The 14058-nt window shown below is 38.6% G+C and overlaps 1 protein-coding gene across 1 annotated transcript; it reads right to left on the bottom strand.

Moving 5' to 3' along the window:
• Positions 1-494: 494 nt before the first annotated feature.
• Positions 495-13907, bottom strand: LOC104503915 (splicing regulatory glutamine/lysine-rich protein 1-like; the record flags this gene model as incomplete). Its single annotated transcript, XM_010156730.1, has 9 exons — positions 495-986; positions 2099-2234; positions 2712-2807; positions 5751-5911; positions 5996-6272; positions 8550-8669; positions 11357-11471; positions 12981-13111; positions 13729-13907. Coding segments are annotated over 9 exons (1368 nt in total), but the record flags the coding sequence as incomplete, so codon positions are not given.
• Between the last annotated feature and the right edge of the window lie 151 nt (positions 13908-14058).

The raw sequence follows: 14058 nt of genomic DNA on the forward strand, positions 1-14058 counted from the left end.
CTGTAAGTTCTGACAATATCATACAGGTGTGCTCACTTCCAGAAGGACAAAAGAAAACAACAAACAAAACAACCCCGAAGTAACCCAGTAAGCTAACCTATTATCTGTAACATGGCAATGTTCCTTTTAGAAACATTAGTAGCATGCATTTTTCAAATAATGTAAAAGAAATATTAATTGTAGGGATATTAGTAAGAAATTCTTTTAAATAACATAACCCAAGAATCTCAAGCAGTGAGCAAATTCAAAACAAACCATTTGTTGGGTATCTAATATAAGAACCGTAAAACTGTGTTTATGTTTAAGAACACTTTCCTTACAGCTGTCATTTACAACAAAAGAAAGTGTGTATATTTATGCACCATTTCCAAGCACATCTAACAGTACACACTGACGTTTTTGTGGATTTTTTAACCCACAAGGTAAAGCAAAACAAAATTCATCAACAAGCAGTATTTTAAAGAACCTCCAATGCATATCTTCAATGGTTTTTTGGGTAGTACAGGTTTACATCTTTCAGTTTCTACTTATTTGTAACAGCTTATGGCAAAACTTAACATAAATCGTTTTACAAATAAGTACAGCCGTCATGGAAATGCATGGATTTTCAGAGATGAATAGCTCTGATGGCATCTGCCTTTTCATGGTATAACTACTGGTCCGTGCTCTCCTGCTTTACAGCAAGACAACAACAAAGCTATCACAAGAACTGGAAGAGCTACTAGTACTATCAACACGTTCAGGTTGATTGCTTTGACATTTTATTCCTCATTCTGGGAAATAAAAAGCTTTGGATTTCATTCCTTAGTTGACTCAGAGGTCAATTCTTTCCTTTAAACCTCTTCCATTTTAATTGAGAGGTTTTCTTCATTTGGTTGACAGTTCCCATTCTGCTGTAGTTTGACTTCATCTGTCCTTTGTGTATCTCTGTTGTCTACTTCCTTATCAGTTTCTGAATTCTGATCCTCTTTACTCTGATCTTTGTCCTGCCAAAGAAAAAATTATTTCACACACACACACAAAAATCGTATTCTTAGCATTACAGGATGCCTTCCAACCAACTCTTGGTAGTTTTATTATCTCAATTTTTACATGCTTATTTTGTCTCAGCAATTTTTAGAATAGAGTTGTCAGCTCAGTAGCTTGTTTTTTTTTTTTTTTAAAAAAAGCAGCTTTCTTTACAACTGGCTTAAATTAGGCACATATAGCAACCCGTCATCTAAGAAATCATTGCAATAAAGTTATGTGTCTTTATCATCAATATTCAGAAAAAAACAGAACAAGCAGCATTATGAGGCTGACAAGGTGCCGCTCCAGAATTAAGACTTCACTGTATTTTCTAAATTAAATAGGATGAAATTTTTCTTTCATACTTTGTGGCAGCCATCTGATGTGTTTTAAGAGAGTTCTTGGGAAAGATAATTACTTAAGCATGTGGACAAAGTCACGTAAACCAGCCAGTTTATAACACTTGAATAAATCTGACTACAGACAAACTACTCTTCAAAGGTATACTGTTTTTCAGATTTTAGGATTAAACAATTTGAAGATGTTTCCTTTCTTAATCATACCAAGTTCTGTTCTGCAGGGTAAAAGCCCATACCACTCTTCCCCAGATCTTCAACTCTACTCCCAGAGAGTCCAGTATGCAGACCAGGACCAAACAAACCAGGGGGAGGCTGAACTGCAGAGTTAAATTTATTGAGATGTAATCTTTTTTTACTTGGCAGCCAAGCTGTCCCTGAACGCTGCTCCTCAGTTACACAGTCTGCCTCCCGCTTGCTCATACAGATAGGCAGCCAGTCAAGTCCTTACGTGGCACAGAACAGCAAAGAGAAACCAAAACTAAGTGTTTCTCTGACCTATTCACACCAGCTCCTATAGGTTCGGTGAAATTCAAACATGGAGACTTACCAAACTGGCCCACTAGCACCAACTGTAGGTCTCCAACTGGCAAAAGCTAAACTCAAATGATAATAATGTGGTAAGGAAAACAGGACAAATAGAAGAGAGGAGAAAAAGAAAGAAGGGATGGAATTTTAATAATGGCCCCACTAGTACCGCTTCCCTCAGCTCATCACTTGGTCACACAGCTTACCTTCAAAGCAGTGCTGCTTTTGTCAGACTTCTCCTTTCCCTCTTTCTCTTTACTACTTTTTTTCTTGGAGGTGGAGCGTTCTCTTTCTTTTCCTTCATTATTTGTATCTCTTTCTCTTTTTTTTTCTTTCTTGTTTCTGTTTAAGAAAATTTTTACTCAGAATTTGATCCAACAGCAACCATATTCAAACCATTTAACTGCAACTAAACTCCCATCTGAGGGTTTAAAAAAAAAAACCCAAAGTTTAGAAAAAAAACCCTCATAAAGACAAGGGAATTTTTTGACTGAAGAGAGCTAAAGAATGCATGTACTCAGTACACAGGATGTTTGCAAAGAGAAGACCAAATTAATCTGCATCTGATGAGGGGTTTTTACTTATTTGAACAAAATTTGCATTGTTGACAGATTTGAAACTCTCTAGTTGAAGGCATACCAAAGCTCGAATCCATGACGGTTTTCGTTCTGTTCTTGTTTTGTTTGAAATTAAAACTGAATCATACTGACCAACTGAAATAACCTGAGATGACTAGTGCAAAGGCAGTAAAACAATAAAAATACTGTAAATTCTTCCTCCTTTACAGCTCATTAACTTTTATGGTTACATCAAGCTCACCTTCTTGGAGAAGGAGTTCGTGAAGACTTTCTTTTTGTTGTTTTGGACGTTTTAGGAGACTTGGAGGGACTTCTACTCTTCCTTTTACGCCTCTCTCTACAGGACCAAGAAATGCAAGATCATAATAAACTCAGGAACCAGATAAAAACAGAAAGCTCTGTGACAAACAAATAAGTAAACATCCCTCTTTAAAAGGGGATTACATTACATAAACATTACATAGCACCAACAATACATGAACTACAAAAAAATTTTGTATGTTTCAGTTTGGTGGGAAAGGGGAGGATAACAGTCAGAAGAAAAAGGTTGTGCCCTTTCAGATTTCAGTTTTTTGTTTGTCCTCGCCTGCCTGTACTTACACACAGTAACAATGGAAACGCACTGAATTCACTAGGCCTGTATTAAGAGTTTCTTCAGTAAGGAAAAGAATCCAATTGAATGAAGAGCCACATTAAGACAAAAGGTGTATCTTGAGTAATAAGAACTTCAAAACCTAACTTCAAAACCTAACATTACAAACCAGAAGATCACTGGAATTTCAGTTCAGCCTGGCTGGAATTTAATTCCTAAACACATGAGCTAGCATTCCTGTTGGTTTAGAAGCAAACAGTGCAAAAGGAAGCTCAAGCTGTTGTCAAAATCAGAGTAAGTAAGTTGTTATTTATTGTATTTCTGGCAGGCCTTGTTCAGCAAACAGAATGTCACCATTCTGTAACACACTGAAGAACTTGCAGCATTTTAGGTAACAGACATTTTACACAGATACATGGAATTTGCTGAAGTTGCTATTACGGAGCCTGATCTTGAAACATGATCAGAAAACATGAAATACTGGCTTGCAAACATACTGAGGCACATGTTAAAATAAAGCAGAAATGGAACCAGTAAAGCTTCATTTAACATAGATGTAGGACCTATCTCTGTCAAAGTGAGATGACTTTTTCCTATCACCTCTTCACAGAGCTGGAAAAGCAAAGAGGAAGAAACATCAAAGAAAACCAGGGAATTAAAAAACTGAGAAGGCCCTTCAAGATATGGCACAAAAGTTGCAATTACACATAACAGTTTTTGCAATTCACACCATTAATTGTGAATATTTATACCTCCAATATTTAGAAAGGCCATAAAATCAACAGTTATTACATTAAATTAGAAATGGATATATTAAGATCCGCCTGTCACTATCTGGATTGATATTCTGACAATATAATCTACCATGACCTCCTGAAGCTGCACAGCTATTTTGTTCAGCAAGCTCTTAAGTTTGATTTGATCTCTGGCAATCAAAAATACAAAGTGGCCTCACAACCATGGAGAAAATAACCCAGTCACTGATCCGCTGTTCGCGAGTTAACATGCATCCCATTTTGAACACCACCACATTTATCATCACCTTTTCTCAAATAAGGATACTGGAAACTGACATATTATTCTGACAGTGTTCCCACCTGGGCTACACGGAGTAGTATATTCCCCACTTCATTTTGCCTTTCAGCATACATATCTGTGAGTAACCAAGTGCCTCAGTAATTATTTTCAAACAAGAAACTCTTTAACTGTTTAAATCTGATTTCCATCTTCCGAGCTTAGTATTTCAAGCTGAAGAACTACAACTGTGCCTGACAGTATTCGTTCCCTTCTCTATTACATCTGCCTATGCAAAGATTTTTGTGCACCTGATTTTTAATGACCTTAAGCAATACTAATGTAGCAAAACTTAAGAAAAAACAAGTCTGAAGACTTTGACAGTGATCCTGTGTCTCTTAATCACACACAGAACTAACATTTCCCACCTATCTCCTCTGCTAGCCTGCCTGTAGCTGTCTGCTGGAAAAGGAGCCTCATCCTCCTCTTCCACTGGTCATCTGATTTCTAGACCCTGCATGCTGCCTGTCAGGAAAGCAAGGTCAGTTGCCTCCTCGTTCTTAGAAGGTCCTGTATGTCCTATTCCACCTCCACCTCTTCCCCAGAAAAATGACTATTTGTCCAGTATTTCACACTTGCCAGGTAAAGGATCAGCATCTCCAAAACCAGTCCCAACCTAGTTCTGCACTATAAATCCAAGCAGCTGATATGCCAGTTCACTGGATAATCTTCTCCAGGAAGGTTTGTAATCATCTAAATCACCAAAGTAAACAGATGACCCTAAATGCAAGCTAACTGGGACTCTCTAGTCCAACCTATTCACAATTTCTTTTCAGAAAATAAGACTAACATAACAAAGGAACAGACCCCCAGGTCCTTTCTGCCAGGCAGCCTTCCATCCAGTCAGCCCCATGCTGTTCTGGTGCAACAGAGCTGTTCCTGCCCGGGGGACAGGACTTGGCCTTTCTCTTTGTTCAAGCTCAGGAGGTAAGACTCTTAGCCCTTTTTTCCTGTCTCTCTGAATGGCAGCACATTCCGCTGGTGTACCAGCTTCTCCCTCCAGTTCTGCACTGTGTGCGAACTTGCCAAGGGTGCACTCTGTTCCACTCTCTAGGCCACTGATGATGTTCAACAGTACTGGGCCCAGTAAACAAGGTATCCTTATCTTCCAAGACAGTTCACCTTCTGAACGGCCAGCCAGCCAAGTGAGATGCCTGCTTCCTGCTGTGCAGCCACCCAGCTGAAGAGTGGCAAATACTATGACCCAGCTGTTCGTGAGATCTACAGACCAACACTGTACAGTATGTAAGGAACCAAGGAACTACAGAACAGTGACTCCAACTTTCATCAAGACAAAATGATGTGTGATGTTGCTTTATCAGAACTTTTGCATGGTTCCAGCACAGACAAATGGCATACGTATCACCTATTTACTGTCCTCAAGGACTATACTACATGGTTATGTGAAAGCAGGCAGCAGCCACCCAAGAAACTGTTCTGTCAGGTATCATACAGAGCTTTTGTAATAGATTTTACTTCATGGGGAAATCCATGAAACAGAAATAATATAAATTTCATTAGTGAGAGACGTGTTGATATCGATACATAAAAACTAGATGGTGTCTCACTGAACTGGGAAGTCATAACAAAAGCATGAAAAAATTCTAAACAAACCTGCTGGAGCTACGAGATCTTCTTGAAGAACTATAGCTTCTTGGGGGTGTTCTGGACCTCTTATCTTTCTTCTTTTTATCATCTCTCTCTTTTTCTCTCTCTCGCTCCTTCTCCTTATCCCCATCTTTTTCCTTTTCTTTGTCTCTGTCCTTCTCTTTGTCCTTATCTCCTTCTTTGTCCTTAATCTTCTCTCTGTCCTTCTCCCCCTCTTTGTCAGTATCTTCTTTTTCCTTGTTCTGGTCTACCTCTTCCCTATCTTTTTCCTTATCTTTCTCCTTTTCCCTCTCCTTGTCCCTGTCCCTATCTTTGTCCTTATCCTTGTCCCTATCCTTATCTTTGTCTCTGACTCTCTCTCGATCTTTGTTCCGCTCTTTATCCCTCTCCCTTTCCTTCTCCCGGTTTCTCTCTTTATCTCGCTCTCTTTCCCAAAAAAAACCTCTCTCCTTCTCCTTGTCTCGGTCTCTCTCCTTTTCTTTGGCCTTTTCTTTTTCCTTGACCTTTTCTTTGTCTCTTTTCTTGTCCCTGTGAAAAGCCAAACACAAATCCATTAATTCATCTTTCAACTTCCCAATTAAAATTACAACTAACTCTTTAGCATAAATTAATTGCTCAAGATAAAAGTAAGCATGTCTGTTGAAAACCTTATTATTCAGGATTTTTATTTTCCACCCCTGTTCACCATGGGGAAAAGGTTATATAGTTAGGAAAAATTTGGAAACCAAACTGACAAGGGGAGGTCAAAATCAAATCAAACTGATCTTCAGAGCAATGTTATTACACTTGGAGATAATACGTCTTTTTCACCACAGTTATGTTGTTATACGTACGTAAGTTTTCTAGATTTTGTCAGGAGTAAGACAAACTCTACAATCTGTAAATCCACTCTCTGCTGAAAGTGTGTCCACATAAACTGAACTGCAGATTAGCCACCCCCATATGATTAACGATAGCTGACTGACATAAGTCTTTATTCTGGTGTCCTCTCACCCAGATATCCCAGAACTACTTGTACATTCAACAACAATCAATACACAGAAATAAAAAACAGGGATAAAATTTCAAATTCCCTCAAAAGGCCAAAGGCCAAAACTCAAGATGATTCAATCGTCAGTATGTCGTTAGGAATTTGAAAACTACTGAAAGACTGTTAATACAGTGAAAACAGAAGCCAGGATAACGAACAAGTCAGAATCATACATGTTCATAGAAAGAAACATAGTGAGGAAAATTCCAAGTGATGTTCCAGTTGTCAAGCCAAACAAAAATTGATTAGATCACAGCCGTGGCTGGAAGATTACATTTTGGTATAGTATTATCTGGAAGCGCAAGACTTCATCTTTCCTATCAGGCAGGGAGACACACAACCCCTGGACCTGCCTGAAAATGAACAACTGTTCAGAGAGAGACAGGAGAAAGCACAAGAGACAAAGTTGATTAGCAGGCCTTTACGTATCCAAGAGAACGAGACTGACAGAAGTTACTGTGTCTATAGGTACTGGTACCTAGTCTAGGAATTTTAAAGGTTCTCAAAGTACGCACATGAAAGGTCCTAAGCATGGCCTCCACCTTTCTTCAACAGAAGTAGTGTTTGGCTATATCTTCTACTCAACTGCTAATAAATAGTCGGCTGCTGTATGCTCTGTAACCTGACAACTTTGGTTCCCATCAGGTTGTGGCAAATCCTTCTTTAGAAGCCTCAGAGAAAGAATGTAAGATCACAAAGATGAGACAGAATGCAATCCCTGCAATAGCAGAGTCTCACTATGACCCAAGTGCCTTCCAGGTAATTTATGACCGAGATTTCACTGGACTTGCCCCTTCCAGTAAGCAGATTATCTCAAGAAACTTCATACTACAGTTATAGAGAATCGAAAGGATCCATCAATAAAGCCCAGCAAGCTAACTAGCCTATTCTTTTTTCCACTAAGGTCCACAGATCTGCAGTTCTTTTTCCCACAAAACATCCTCTCTCAAAAACCAAGAGGCAACTGCACAACCTGAGTATGAAGCTCCCTTTAAAGGGATCAAGGGAATTACAGAGATGAAACAGAACAGTACTAAGACTTCTATTCATGAAGCTCCTTTCATAAGCACTTCTGTGATTATTTACTACTTCACCCCTCAGAGAATGATGTTATTATCTTGTTGGAATTTCACAGTTCAATAACTACATGATCAGACTTAAAAATTAGCAGACGAGGTAAAATACAGCTATAATAGCTCTGGACATGCAGATATGCCATATAGCAGACTCACACATCTGTGCCCACAGAAGCATACGGCCAATATGACAAAGCCAAGGGCGAAAACAAAAGCTCATGTACAAAAACTTTATACGTGTCCTCAGAATGCGGATCAAGTTCAGCCTAAATCCCACCTTCTCAACAGATACAGAACAAAGAAGCATCATCTACCTTTTTTTGTGGGTTGGACAGGCTACACAGAACATTCCTAATCTATTGGTTGAACTCTGACAACTGAAGTCACCTACTTTTGGCAGCTCGCATGTTGGTAAAAATGTACACTAGACTTCGGTATCAAGCACTTCAGTGTGGTGGTTTAAACCGTTACTGTGAGTTACTGTGAAGAAAATTATCTCTATCCCAGCCAAAACAAGTACAGTCAGCATTAAATTTACTTTCTATCCTTCTGTCCCACAGACAAAACCTAGGGACAGGCTAAAGCATTCAGCGATCTCACCTTTTACCACCTTTAAAGGTTTGCTAGATTTTTTTTTTCCCAAAAACTCTGTACTGTATGCTAAGAGCAGCAGTATCATTTCAAAGGAATGGAACTCACCGAGAACGAGAGCGACTTCTTGATTTCCGCCTTTCCCTAGATCTAGACCGTTTTTTCAGGGGACTTCTGGATCTACGTCTGTCCTTGTGTCTTGAGAGCGATCTGTTGCCAGATCTACTTCTACATGAATAATACCAGAAGAAAAATACTTCAATATTGCAACTTTAAACAAATTAGGTCAATGATAAAAGGAAAAATAAGCATAAATCTTGCTTCAGTACATAAAATTATAGTTACACCTCAGTGACATACTGTCTACCAACATTTTTGCAAATACGGACACTTCATGCTTCACCGGGTGTACATGCCCTCCTTTGAAACAATGCACCATTGAAGTCATACTTGTGTTTCACTGTAATTTCATGCCATATTGGGATAGCTGTCCATAGTAAATTAATTAAAGAAAATCTACTATAGACAATTTCTAACAGCTTAAAAAGGTAAATACAGTTTCTTTTCCAGGCCCAGTCACTTACTGCACTCCTGATCACTGAAGAAAGGTGGTTTTAACTGGCCTCTTTCTGTTTTGTTCTCCAGCCTTCCAATTTACATGAACTTTAAAAACCAAATCAAACAAAAAAAACCTCACCACTGTCTGTGGTTCAGCATTTAGACAAGCTACCTTCTCCATTGAAAGGATTTGCTAGCATGGATTTCAAATGTAAGAAAGAACAAGTACAGGTTGGGCAGAGAGTGGATAGAGAGCAGGCCCGGGGGGAAGGGCCCGGGGGGCTGAACATGAGCCGGCAGTGTGCGCTGACAGCCCAGAAGGCCAACCATATCCTGGGCTGTATCCAGAGAAGCGTGGCCAGCAGGTCGAGGGAGGGGATTCTGCCCCTGTACTCTGCTCTCGTTAGGCCCCACATGGAGTACTGTATCCACCTCCAGGGCCCCCAACATCAGAAGGATATAGACTGGTTGGAGCGAGTCCAGAGGAGGCCACGAAGATGCTCCGAGGGCTGGAGCACCTCTGCTATGGGGACAGGCTGAGAGAGTTGGGCTTGTTCAGCCTGGAGAAGAGAAGGCTCCGGGGAGACCTTATAGCACCTTCCAGTACCTGAAGGGGCTACAAGGAAGCTGGGGGGGGGCTTTTTAGAAGGGCCTGTAGTGACAGGACAAGGGTTAAGGGGTTTAAATTGAAAGAGGGGAGATTTAGTTTGGATGTAAGGAAGAAATTCTCTATAAAATCTAAGTCTTCTGATAAACATATATAGTATAGTCACAGATTTGATGAAGAAAATACAACACAAAAATTACTGTGTTCTTTCTTTCCAGAATATTCCCTATTTTTGGTAGATCATACTCCCTAGAAAAGCAAAAATGAGAAAATATTCAAAAATTTGAATATTAAGTTTTAAAAAACACATAATTGGATACTTTGCCGAGAGGTTAGGGTACCATGAAGTTTGACTTACCAAAGACAGAAAGGCCATGTATATTACTCAACACATTCTGAAGAACAGGAAGGTACAAAAAATACCAGCTCCACCTGTCTTCTACAGCTCATGATACACAGAGTGATACATACCGAGAGGAAAGGTGGCCTTTTTTTACCTACAGCTTTGCTCCACTTATCAGCACAGAAATATAAACTAGCTACAGGGTAAACTAATTACAACTGAGATAAAGTGAGACCTTGAATAAACTCTGTATCATAGAGATGGAAATGATTTAAGCATTTCATAAAACAGTGAAACAGGGAAGTGATAAGGATAATTAATTCTTAGGGATGCAGTTGCCTCAACAGATTAGACTGGCCTTTTTCCAGCATGTTCTCAAAACTGACAGCAGCAGTGGTAAGTCGTTAAAAAAAAGAAAACAAAATATAACATCAACAGTTGTTTAAAGCACAGATTTTCCACAAGTAAAAAAATCCAAGTTTATCGTCTAAAACTCAATCTGGTTTGTGTCAACACAAAACAGTACTGAGATTACTGCACTGTTACACAAAACTAAGAGTGGCTTTCAGTTACATCCTGATTTAGAGAAACAGCAGAGAAGCAAACAATAACAAAGTATCAAAATTATTCTTCTTGCATTAAAAAGGGACCTCATATTCTGATGTCATTAGGTAACGTGTACTGTGGTGTCCTGCCATTGCAAAACTGAAGCCTGCTCTTGTTTCATATTTGATTGGTACTACAGTTAGTTGACGGTAACTCCCACTGGCCAGCTTTTCTCTATCTGCAAGAATTCTAGCTGCCTTGTTAAAAGACAATGCATGAAAGGATGCAGCCCTGAACTGAATAAATATAGCAAACAAAATCTGAAAAACGAAAAACTGCCCCCTAAAGCCTTGTTCTTCTCCTTTTAAAAACCACAGCTTCTCATTTACAGTACAGTAAATAAAAATACTCCATTTGTTAACTCAATATTTAGAAGTTCAGGACATCAGGAACTTTTACTAGCAAAACCAGCCAACCCACCCGCTCAGGGTGTTAACAGTAAACCACATGTTCGATCCACAAAACAGATTTTGTTCAACTCTTTCTTTTTAAAATACAGGTCACAAAATTATATTATGCTACGTGGCACAAAAATGTACCAGCAACCTATAGGAATGGTTATGCTACATGGCACAAAAAGTGCCTTCTAGTGTGTTTTAATTGAAAGTAATCCTGAAAACATTCAGCATTTGGAGTGAAAGAGTATCTGTTCAAAGTTCCTGGTTACTCTGATCCGCTCAGTGTAATTTAGTAACCTTCTCTACAAGGATACCTGCCTTATAATGCAGTTAGAGATTTCAGTAACCACCACTCAAAAACACCCAGCATGATCTCTTAGTCCAAAATAAAAACCATACCTACCTGTGCTTTGAGTGTGATCTTTTCCTTCTAGATCGGGATTTTGAGCTAGACCTGGATTCTGAACGAGAATGGGAACGAGATCGACCGCCTTTTCTTTCACTGCTCTTTCCAGACTCTGAGAGGAAAAAACCACTTTGCAGTGTAAGCTCAGAACATTTAAAGATCCCAGTTAACAATTTGGCACAAGTGGAATGTACCACATATAGTGCAAGGGGCCTACTCTTTGCACATCTTCCTTCTTTGCAAATATCCTTCAGAAACATCCAAGAAAGTCATTGCATATACTCGTTGAGTGCAGCCATCCTGCAGCAGTACACATAAACCAGATAATTATAAACAGCTATAATTATAAACAGCTATTAGGAATGGGATTTATGTTGCTGCCACAATGCACAAGATCACAACATGTTCTCCTCTTGGTCTATTATTTCATACAATTACTTTCTTTAAAAAAAAAAAAAAAAAACAAAACAAAAAACCTGAGAAGAATAGAGTAAATTTAGAGGGCACAATTTTGAAAACAAACGTAAAAATGTAAATAATAATTAGTATTTTCTATACTTATATGTATTTCAGCCACTGTACAAATATTGAAGTTTTATTCCTCAAATATTGTTCTGGAGGAGGAAGGGATGGAGAGAACAAGGCGAAAAGTTTGATCCAAAGTCCAGGAAATCAACAGAAATCTTAACAGTGACCTCACTAGACTTTGGTTCAGACTCTGAAAGATTGTTATTCTGCTGCTTAACACTGAGGAAGTGCTAGAGCTATTTTTCTTCCAACCCTAAAAAACCAACACAAAATACCCACCCACCCCCAGAAAAAAAAAAGAACTCCGTACTATCTAACCTACGTAGACAACGTCTAGTTTGTTAAAGGAATGGCAAAGTCTCACTGATGAAAAGAAAAAGGAGGATCTCAACTGCCAGTTTAACGAGTTGAGAATTTTTTTTATGCTGTGGTTTTCCAATCAGTTTAAGTCAGCATAAAACAGCACTGAAATGTCTGTCTAATCTCTTCACCCACCAAGCCCTTCCTCCTTGACCTGGCACTTCAGTGTTAATAGGGATCAGGGAACCAATCTGGATGAACAAGACCTTTACAACATAGTAAATTTTATCCAAAATGCATTCTCCGATCCCATTTGCTATGAGGATGCAAACAGTCTTTAGCCATCAAGAAAAAGAGCATAGCACAGGGACAAAATTAACCTGCTGCAGACAAGGAAAGCATAGTATTACTACTTTCAGAACCATGCTAGCTCCCTCTGGTCATGAAACCGTGGAATTAATGGGTGCTAGAGGAGAACAAAACAAAATATAAAGTATTTTCTTTTAAAAGTTTGTAAGCATTTCAAACACAAAAAGCATCAAGTATTAATTTAGTATTAACTTTTTGGTTTTGAAAACATTCGGTGAGCATGTGTCCGAAAACAAGACACGATGAAATAAAGTCAGCTTCATTCCACTGCTCTGTTCATTAAAACAGTTTTCATAATCTTCCTTTTTTTTTTACCCCCAACACATATTGTCCACCTTTGAGTACCCTCTTCCTGTGTCTGAAAATGCTCTTAAAAAGGTACACACAGAACATGCCTGTTAGGTAATGAATAAAATATAACTACCTGGCTCAATAGCAGCAGATATGAAAGACTGGGCTTCCCTTACTCTCTTCATCACCTCTTCCAGTTCCTTGGCTGCAGCTTGTGGCGTCATTTCAGGAGGCTTCACAATTGCATTATTGGAGTGATTTATTCTAAATTAAGCAAAAATAAAACCTTTCACTCCAAAACACTTAAAAAGGGAAAATGAAAAGCAACTGAGAAAGGAAAACACCTAAAACTTTCATGTATGATTAAAAACTTCAAAGTTCAGCAAAACTACAGATTTCTCCTAACACATCTCTTCTAAGTATCTGAAGTGCCTTTTATTGCTTTCAAATCCTACCACTTTCAAATAAATGAGGCATGATATTTCTGTGTTAAAATATTTTCTAGCAAAAGCCTAGGAATCTATTTCTTTATTTCAGATCCAATCTCTACATTAAGGCTTACTACCTACATACACATCATATAGAACACTTAACTAGTACTAAGGACTTTGCAGATTCTTTCAGTATTACAGCTTCCACCACCTCAAGATTAAATATAAATATACCTTAATCAATGTCATCCATATTATTCTTAGAGGAAGTTATGCCCAACCTTGAAATTGGACTTTATAAAAATGTTGCAGTTTGCTAACAATAGGTCCTTATATTGGGAAAAAAAAAAAAAACAACACTCAGCAGTTTCCTGCACATCAATGTCACAAATGGATAAGGACACAAAGAAATCTCTCATTCAACAGACATATGAATAATTAATTTCTTACTTTAGTGGCCTGTCTCCAAACATTACTCCATTGAAGGCAAGAGCTCGAGGTACAGAATTTTGGTCTGCAAATTCCACAAAGGCAAATCGCGTTGGTTGCGTCTCATCACCTGCCATTCGCACAAATTTGACTTCTCCAACTTGCTTAAAGAATTCAAGCAGCTGATCTGCTGTTGTAGTCTAGAAAGAGTTGGAAGAGTTCAGCTGAAGTAAAATGTATAATGAAAACCACTTGTGCAATCAGGTAATCTAAGAACTACAGATGTTGGAAAGATACCTCACCATTATTACAAAGACGATGTGAACTTGGTAATCATAGAATCACAGAATC

Source organism: Eurypyga helias, unplaced genomic scaffold (genome assembly GCF_000690775.1).
Source record: "Eurypyga helias isolate BGI_N326 unplaced genomic scaffold, ASM69077v1 scaffold25328, whole genome shotgun sequence".
Classification (NCBI taxonomy): Eukaryota; Metazoa; Chordata; class Aves; order Eurypygiformes; family Eurypygidae; genus Eurypyga; species Eurypyga helias.